General features: G+C 35.6%; 1 protein-coding gene across 3 annotated transcripts in view; it reads left to right on the forward strand.

Annotated features, from left to right (window-relative positions):
• Nucleotides 1-10509, forward strand: part of RABGAP1L (RAB GTPase activating protein 1 like) — a 671327-nt gene that overhangs the window by 482937 nt on the left and 177881 nt on the right. For all 3 annotated transcript variants that reach the window (XM_043922777.1, XM_043922776.1, XM_043922778.1), the window contains one exon: nt 2130-2171. In XM_043922777.1, the coding sequence (XP_043778712.1) occupies nt 2130-2171 (42 nt within the window). The remainder of the gene's footprint in view (nt 1-2129; nt 2172-10509) is intronic.

Below are 10509 nucleotides of genomic sequence, written 5' to 3' on the forward strand. Positions count from 1 at the left end.
TTTTTTCTTGGCTATTAGCAAGAGCTGTTTTGGTTATTTACAGATTCTTTTTTTCCCCTAAATTCTTCTTTGTGTGTTCCATAGCTCAATTGTCCAATAATTTGAGATCATTGAAGAAAATGTTTCTTACTGTTATTTGATGGTGACTCTACAAATTGGTCTAGTTGGGTCCATATGGAAAAGAATAAATCCCAGAAAACTTGGAGATACCTAGTATAATCATTTGGTTATCAAATAAGCACTTATTATACATATTACATCAACACTGTGAGGTGAAAATGCCATTAGACTACTCATTTGGGAGGCTTTGGAGAGTGATCCTAGCCTGCAACTGCTAAATGCATATATAACTTAGGTAATCAAGTTCATGCTCTGAAAAATGAGAACCATAATACAGGTTGCTATATGGATCCCTAGATTTCCCTCTTTCTGTGAAAGCATGGAGGTGGGGGAAATGTTTGGCGGGGAGGTCAAGAGCATAGCAAAGTTGGCTGAACATGGAATGGGGCTGAACATGAACATGAACTCTGAAGGAGTCTGGAAAGGAGATGGAAGGGTGGGAGACGGGCTTAGGAGGAAGGCCAGAGCTTTATGGGGATTAGAGAACTATAGACAAGAGGTGCTTACATAGTGACAGTGACTGAATAAAAAACAACTGAGAATCAGAGATCCTGTGGATTTGGTCTTCACGGCAGGTTGATCAGCACAGCATTCAGGTCGTGAGGTTGGACTATGCCTAGTGGTTGTGGTGTGGGGGATGGAGGGAATGTGGAGCAGGGCCTACAGCTAGAGGGCAGGGATCCAAATTTAGATTAGGAAAGCAGATTCCGCTTAATTGTAACCCAAGTTGTTTTAAAATTATTATTATTGTTATTATTATAGTAGTATCTCTCTCTTTTTTCTAATAGTGACCAAAACTAGTCTAGAATCATTGCTTGCTGTGGTAATGAACTCTTTGTCAATTTGATTTTGTCTCCTGGCCTGATTATGATTTTTACTGCTTTGGTTTCTTAACGAATTACTCAGTACACTCAAAACTTTCAACCAATTATTTTGTGTTTATCATTCATCTCTTCTGCCATTACATCATATGTTCGGTAGTTGAATGTGAGAGATTCTTATATTATAACAGGAATATACTCTAATTATCTAGTCCTAATCCTTGCTTCTGATTTTGGAGATAGTAAAAGGATGGTTCATTAGGAGTTCTTTGCATAGCACATCTAGTACAATTCCATGTCCAAAAGGTAGTTTAGATTATACTTGTGACCAAGCTGAAGAGGGCATACCACATAGTTATGGGAAGATACGAACTTATGGGAGATATCAGCTCAAATTTGAAAGGTCTTTTTTCTCATGAATGATGACTTGCATGGCAAAGAAACAGCGTATTCTGTGGCAGTTTTGTTTCTGCCTCTGTCATCTTGAGCATTTAAGATTCCTTTCTCTTGACTTTTATATTTCAACATCTCACTCAGAGTCAAAATTCAGCTCCAGTATGGCTTCTTAGCAAGCTATTTAATCTTTTTTATTCCTGAAGAACTGTTGCTCTGGTTTTCAGGAAGAAAAAGACAAGAAGTCTAGCAGATAGCCCCTAATTACAACCTCTAGTTGTACAAATACTCCTTGAAAACAAACACTAAAACAACAAAACAATTAGAATGGTAGGTAGTGGAAATCCAGTGTGATGCTTACAGTTTCCCTCATATAATCTGCCTCAGTTACCAGGAGCACCTTTTGTTCTCTGTTTTGTTTTCCACGGGCAGTGTAACCATATGACACAGATAGGACTGAGAAATTTCACTTAATAATTTTAGACTTCAGTGTCACTGCCATTTTGATCAAGGAACTTGACTTTTGCAGGCCTTGAACCAGAAATAGACTGAAGAAAAGTAATTTACTGTAAAAACAATAATTTTATGTGAGCATCAATTAAATAGGACCTAAAATTTATAATAAGCCTCTCAGAGAAGAAAAATACCTTTGAAAAATCTCATCGTTTAATTATTATTGCATGTGGAAATGAAAACAATCAGATTTTATTAATGATATGTGGAGGTCTTGGGAAAATACTTAATAAAATAGTGATCGATGTGATTATTGATTTTGACTCTCTTTTTCTGTTTCAGGGTTTGAACATAATCTTTCACGTAGCCTTGGCTCTCCTAAAAGTAAGTCCGTTTTTATGTTTAACCAAACTGTCTTATCTCTCTGCCCTTGGAACTGAGCATCATTCAGTTTACAACCTTTGACTCATTCTAGATTCTTGAACACAAAAAACGACTTGTCTGAGGAACTCTGCTCTTCTCTCCTTCTCCCATCTTTTGTTGTTGTTGTTGTGTATTTCAAGTTTGATTTTCTTATAATCCATTTAATCTTGCTATCATAACACTCTTTCCAGTAGCATATAAAAATATTTCCATTCATTCGAGTTGGATGATATGAGAAAAAGTTAAAACCTGTTCTCTGTCAAAATGATGCCAGCTTTTTCCTTAAAATGCTTCTTACCATAATAACATCTCTAAAGGTAGCTAAACATATAATTGAATTATTAGAAAGCTTCCATAATATGCTGACTAAAAAAGAAACTGCTACTTGCAATTTGCAGTTCTTTCTCTGATAGCTAGAAATTTATATGACATGTCAGAATTCAATTATAATTACCTCGTTGGATTTTATATCAACATATCAATGCAACTTTAAAATTGTAGTAACAGCAAGACATTTGCTGCAGAGTTGATGAAAATAACCTGATTGGTTTTTGTCCTTTGGTTAAAAATGAAGTTCTATTATTGAAGGTGAAAATTGCCTTGTTTATAAAAAGATTCAGGCTCACCCTTTTCCTAGTAAAATGTAGTTGTTAAAATTGCAGACACCAGACTCAGATAGATTTGGTTCTAATTTCAGCTCTAATGTATGACCTTGGGCAAATTACTCATAGTGCTCAGACCCTGAGTTTTGAGATAGTAATGAAAACTAATTCATAGGATTGCTAAATAATAGGATCCATAAAACCCCTTAACATAATGGAAAGTTGTATTGCCTAATAAATGGTAGCTGTCATTATTGTGATTACTGTTATATTCATGAAGTTACTCTGAATTTATTACTAGGTTCCCTATAAGTCTTCCACCTTTCCCCAAAGATCGTAACTTGAAGCTTCAGAGAACCTCTTGATATTTTAGGAGAGCTTTCCTGCTTAACCATTAAATACTTTTATCCAAAGCAAAGGCATCACATTACATGGGCCTTATATAACTCAAAACATGGGCTACTGCTCCTTCTCTCTTATTCTGTTAAAATGTACGTACAGTGTACTTCATATTTTTCATTTTGAGTTTAGATATGAACAATTCACTTGACAAAGTTACTTTAGGAGCTCTTGTTTGAATTTTGGAGCTGACCCCACATAGAATCAGTACACATAGGCTGTACCTAAGTGTACTTAACTGATCTGACTGTTCCCACCTAGAAAAAGAATACCCCAAAATGCATTTGACAGTGATTAATTTTTAGCTTCTAATCTGTCAGATAAAAGAATGTAAACTTGTTTATATAAAAATAATAAACTTAGGGATAGCTGAAAGTGCTTATGAACCTAGCCTAACCAATATTCAGTATAGCTGCAGAGGGATTTCTCTCTACTTCTTGTGATGAGGGGAATCAGAAAGGTAAGTAACATTACTTGAGCAATTACTTAACATTACTTGAGCACTCAGTGCTAACACTTGAACATTGAGTGTTAGCTTAGATCATCTTATTAGCATATATTAAATATCCAGATGTTATTTGTAGGAGAACCATAAACTGTATCAGAGAAAACCATATAATAATTCTCTCCCCCAGCTGATAATTGATAGAACCAAGGCCCCAGATTGTTTGAAATCTTTTGACTTAACAAAGGTAAAGCTGAATTAATAACGTTTTTAAACAACATAAACATAGGTGAGTGTCTCTATTGCTCAGTATGGTTTATAACATCTGTTTTCTGAATGGGAGTTATTTACTTTTGGGTTAGAAACAGTCTACCAGGTGGCTAGAAAGCTACTCAGCTAAAAGAATGATTCCTTATAGTATCATCATTAAATTATTTAGGCTGTTGGCAGAATCCATTAGGTAGGATAGGTATATTCCTAAAAATCTAATTTAGTGATTATATGATGCATTCAGTAGTCATAGCATAGTACATTATAATAGATGGGAGATGATCAGTGAGAATTAATCTGAGTGACTTCATGTTGGCAGAGAAAATTTCTAATCAGAATAGATTCTTTGCTTTCTGACAAGGATTAAAAAGTAAATGACAGAACGTTTCCCTCCACCCTGACCACAAGCATATAAACATTACAGAATTAAAGCCCACTTATAATCCTACCTCAGAGGAAACCATAATAAAAATTGGGTGTAAAATCTTTCTCCCATGCTTTAGTCTATTGAATATATAAGGATGTATTACCTACCTACATATACTTATACACATATATGTGTATATAAATAAATATGTTTTAATATGGGTTTGAGGGTTACAGATGAGACGATGGGGAGGTAGTAAGTAAATCTAAAAGAACAATGTAAAAGGATGAATATATATTTATTTTCTTTTAAAAATGCTGTTGAACAAGACTTTTTAATATAATAATATATTATAAATATCCTTCTGTGTTATAATATACATATAGTGGTTAAAAGCACAGGGTCAGACTGGTTGAGTTTAAATCCCATCTTACACAATTTGTCCAGTGATCTTAGGCAAATTACAGTTTCCTCTTCTTTAAAATGGGTAATATTAGTAATACCTATTCCATAGGATTGTTGTTAAGGTTTAATGAGTTAATATATGATTGGTGCCTGTAACTTAGTAAGCACTACAGCACCCAGGAGCTATTATTACACATAGAACTTCCTTAGCCTTTTAAATGACTGCTTATTTTTCTATTGTATGTATCATAATTTATTTAACCAATTTTATTTTTTTATTTTTTAACCAATTTTATATTTTTAACTTTTATGGACATTAAAATTGTTTTTAGACTTCCCTGTTAAACAGAACTATAACAAACATCCTTAAATTCCATCTTTGCATATACTTATGGTATCTTTAGGATAAATTCCTAAGAATGTAATTGTTGGTCAAACTGTAATCACATTTTAATTTTTGATCCATATTGCAAAACTGCTCTCAGTTAACAACCATACTCTTGAAAAATCAGAATTTCTACATAGCATACCTTTATAGATCCTGAAGGAAAAACAAAGCAACTTAAAAAGTAATTATTATAATAATTGTTGTTGTAAACAAATGAAATGCCTCAGTTTTGAAGACTCCAATGTTATGTACTTTTGTTTGGAAATATCTGGGATGTTTTTAGGGAAGTCAGTTGATTTCTGGTTAAATTTTAGAAGAATGAGCCTTATCTTGGAGGGGATGCGTATGTTATATAAATGTTATTAAGTATATCTTTTATATTATTGGTTCAGTGATCTCTACTATGGTATGTTTCCATACCATGCTATTGTAGCTTTTTTGACCAAGTCATTAATGAAATCTAGTTGACATCTTCTCTATTTTTTATCTAACTTGATCTCTCAGTAGTTATCAAAATGGCATTAGCATAGTACTTGCTTTTCTTCCTACCTTTCTTCTGCCTCCTGAGAACAGATTCCATCTTCAACAGTTTATCTAGCGATCTTAGGTAACTTACTGGCTTCCCTGGTGGCTCAGATGGCAAAGAATCCGCGTGCAATGCAGGAGACCCAGGTTCAATCCCTGGGTTGGGAAGATTCCCCTGGAGAAGGAAATGACAACCCACTCCAGTATTGTTGCCTGGAGAATTCCATGGACAGTGGAGCCTGACAGGCTATACAGTCCATGGAGTCGTGAAGAGTCAGACATGACTGAGTGACTAATAGTAACATTTTAGGTAACTTACATTTTCCCTTTCTTTAAAATGGGGATATTAGTAACATTCATCACACAGGATTATTATTAGAGTTTAATGAGTTTATATATGATTGGTGCCTATAACTTAGTAAGTACTATAGTACATCTATATGCTATTATTACATATAGAAATTCTCCTCTCCCTACCCCTTGGTAAAGAATCCACCTGCAGTGCAGGAGACATGGAGACGTGGGTTCTAGCCCTGGGTTGGGAAGATCCCCTGACAGAGAAAATGGCTACCCAGTCCAGTAAACTTGCCTGGAAAATTCCATGGACAGAGTAGCCTGGCAGGCTGCAGTCCATGGGGCTGCAAAAAAGTTGGCCATGACTGAGTGACTAAACAATTGATTTACTGTCATTTTGTTAATTTTTCAGGTCATTTTTGTAGCTCCTCTCTGTTCTTTTCTTCTCTTTTTCTTTTACCGTGATTTTTTCATGATTTTCTTTAGTATTAGATTTCTTTCTCATTTTCTTGTGTGTATTTATTAATAAGTGTTTTCTTTGTGGTTACTATGGTGTTTACATACAACATCCTGTATATGTATACTCTCCATACGTCTTATATTTTTAATGACACATTTTATACCTTTTTAGTTTACTATGTGTATCTTAATTATTGTACTTTAATTTTATTTAATAATTTTGTCTCAGCTTCATATATGCTATGTAAGTGATTGATCCACTACCTTTAGTATTTATTTGCCTTTATATTGATTTTTAATTTTATATGTTCTCATTAATTAGCACTTTTTAAGTTTAGAGAGATCCCTTTAACATCTCTAATAAGGCCAATTTAGTGGTGATGAATTCCTTTAGCTTTTGCTTATCTGGAAAACTCGTAATATCTCCTTTATTCTGAATGGTAACTTTGCCAGTAGAGAATTCTTGGTTGGCAGGTTGTTTGTGTGTTTTTTGTTTTTTTTTTCTTTTCAGCATTTTTAATATGTTATGCCACTCCTTTACGGCATGTTAAGTTTCTGATGAAAAAAGTCTTCTGATGGCCTTATGAGATTTTCCTTAAGTAATTAATTAATTGCTTTTCTCGTGCTGATTTTAAGAGTCTCTGTTTATCCTTAACTCTTAGCATTTTAACCATAATGTGTCTCAGTGTGTTTGTCTTTGGATTCGTCCTGTTTAGAACTCTCAGGGCTTCCTGGATCTGGATGACTGTTTCCTTCCCCAGATTAGAGAAGTTTTCAGCCATTATTCGTCAAATAGTCCTTCTGGCTTCTTCTTTCTTCTCACGTGAATGTTATTCCATTTGATCTTGTACCAGAGGCCCCTAACATTTCCTCACCTGTTTTAATTCCTTTTTGTTTTGCTACTCTGTGGGGTGTTTTCCATTGCTGTCTCAGCTCAGTGATTTGTGCTTATGTTTATTTCATCTGTTCTGCTGTTGAACCCTTTTAGTGTGTTTTTCAGTTGAGTGTAATTTCTGTTTGAGTCTTTCTTAGATATTCTATTTCTTTGTTGAATTCTATGTTCTTCCATTCAGAATCACTATGCATAAGGAATAGTAAAACTCTTCCCCTTATTCTGTGAAAACCTTCATTTTACTCATACATGTGAGGTTTGTATTTGTCATCACTGATTCAAGACTAGATTTATAGGAAACCCTAGCACCTTTTTTTCCAGCTATTTTGAAATATAATTGACTTTGAGGGCAGATTTTACTATTTTTTTTTTAAAAGGTATCTTTGTGTATGTCTCTGGGTATATGTAATCTACTTGCTTAATTGAAATTTTTTTCTCTCAGAGATTATTCATTTGTCCCTGCTTACTCTGTTTATATCATTGTTCAGCTTTTAGAAAGAAATATTTCACATTACATGAGAAATAGAAAATATATTTGTGTTACAATACTTCTTTTTTTTTCAATTTAGCTATGTGATTCTGATTTGGATATCAAACAGAATCTACATGCTGAACTGAAACATCTCTTTCTTTAACCAAACTTCTCTCATGTCAGTAGCCTGCTGCAGTAAGCCTGATTTTTGTATCATGGAATCATCTTTCCAGAAACTTGTCTGGTATTTCATAGGAGAAATAATCTTTTGTATTTCGTATTTTGGCCTCCTTCTAAACCTTCCAGGTTACCGTGCTGTCAGCAGGCTGGGAGCTCTCTAATAAGCCACGCCCTGTGTGTCGCAACCTGCTTCCTTATCCAGTGCCCCTTCTACAGCCAAAATAACCTCTTCCTATACCATTTTAGGACGTCCTTGTTTTCTCACCTGTAATAACCTGTCATTTTGTAATCTTACACTTGTTATGTGCCAACTCATCTAGCATTCCCTACTGGGAATGGACCCAGTAAAACACATTGTATACTAATAACATTCGTTCATTTATGTGTTCATTCAGCAAATGACTTTTGAACACCTGTTGTGAGCCAGACACTGTGCTTAATGATATGGATACAACAGTGGACACACAGTGCCTTTCCTTAAGTTGTTTGAAGTAGTGTCTGACAGTCCTCTTAATGTATGGAAGCAAATCTCTTTTCCTTGCTTTTCCTTCTCCTCCTTCAAAGGAAAAAAAAATCTTCCCACCAATTTTCAACAAGAGACTATTCCAGTTTATTCTAGTCATATCACAGTACTGAGTCCCTTCAGCAGTAGATCACTGATTCAGTGGCCATGAATGTGGGTGAACTTCTGGAGATGGCGAGGGACAAGGGGGCCTGGCGTGCTGTAGGCCGTGGAGCTGCAGAGTCAGACGCGACTTGGCGACTGAACAGCAACGACAGCAATGGAACTCAGGGTGATTATTAATCATCAGTGTACTTTGGAACCACCTAGATCCCAAGTAATTTGTTTAAATTGAACATTTCCAAATTCTTGCTCTTAGCCATCCCCCTACCCTCTAATATGATGCAGGCAGTTCCAGAACCAGGAGGGTAAAAAGTGCATGCGTGCTTAGTCGCTTCAGCTGTGTCCGACCATCTGCAACCCCATGGACCATGGCCTGCCAGGCATTGAGTTATTAATGTACACGGCAAAGATCCTCATCTTAACTCTACATCAGAATCTCCTGTAACTAGAGTCTGCTTTAAACATTTTCTGATTCTGAGTTGTACACAACAGTTTCATTTGAACATCAAGGGATTCCAAGCATCAGTATTTTTAAAAACTCCCCAGGTGACCCCAGTGTGCTGCTAAGCATCTACTACACTGTGATCAAACATTCAAAATTAAATTATCTAAAAGTGATAGTGAGGGAACAAGAGGGAAAGAAAACACATGTGCAATTAGAGGAAGCATTCACAGACATACTTAGAAAATGGAAGGTCCTTATTTTCATTGTTAGCAGTTGCTAATGTGTCTGTTTTGTCTCCATGCTCCACCATTGCAATGCCCATCTGAGAATTGTAGCATCTGCTCAGTGGGGCCGTGAGAATTACTGGTAGTTTCCTGAGGAGTATATTATAGGAGTTCCTTTAAAAGGGAGACCAAAGAAGTACCCGGGTTGAGGTGTGAATTGTGCTTCAGCTAATTCATGTTGGATCATCAAGGTTGTTGCTTGAACCATAAAACCTAATTTATAAAGCAAAGCTCATCTACTGTTAGTATCTTCAAATCAAGAAAAGAGTCTTAGTAGAGAATCCCAAAAGTCTAAAATTTGGCCTTGTTCATGTATCTGGAGAAAACCATAATTTGAAAAAAAAAATACATGCACCCCAATGTTCATTGCAGCACTATTTATTATACAAATAGCCAAATATATTATACAGATATACAATAATCAAGCATGGAAGCAACCTAAGTGTTCATTGACAGATGAATGGATAAAGAAAATGTAGATTCTAGAATTATTCTACATTCTACATATATTCTAGAATATATGTATGTGTGTGTATATATGTGTGTGTGTATATATATATATATATACACATAATGGAATATTGCTCAGCCATAAAAAGAAAGAAATAATACCACTTGTAGCAGTATGGATGGACCTAGAGATATCATACTAAGTGAAGTAAGACAGAGAAAAAGAGCCTCTTGATGAAAGTGAAAGGGGAGAGTGAAAGCTCAATATTCAGAAAACTAAGATGGAATCTGGTCCCATCACTTCATGGCAAATAGATGGGGAAACAGCGGAAACAGTGACAGACTTTGTTTTCTTGGGCTCCAAAATCACTGCAGATGGTGAATGCAGCCATGAAATTAAAAGACGCTTACTCCTTGGAAGAAAAGCTATGACCAACCTAGACAGCATATTAAAAAGCAGAGACATTACTTTGCCAACAAAGGCCCGTCTAGTCACAGCTATGTTTTTCCAGTAGTCATGTATGGATGTGAGAGTTGGACTATAAAGAAACCTGAGCACCGAAGAATTGATGCTTTTGAACTGTGGTGTTGGAGAAGACTCTTGAAGAGTCCCTTGGACTGCAAGGAGATCCAACCAGTCCATCCTAAAGAAAATCAGTCCTGAATATTCATTGGAAGGACTGATGTTGAAGCTGAAACTCCAATACTTTGGCCACCTGATGCGAAGAACTGACTCGTTGGAAAAGACCCTGATGCTCTGAAAGATTGAGGGCAGGAGGAGAAGGGGATGACAGAGG

Source organism: Cervus elaphus, chromosome 14, assembly GCF_910594005.1.
Source record: "Cervus elaphus chromosome 14, mCerEla1.1, whole genome shotgun sequence".
Taxonomy (NCBI): Eukaryota; Metazoa; Chordata; class Mammalia; order Artiodactyla; family Cervidae; genus Cervus; species Cervus elaphus.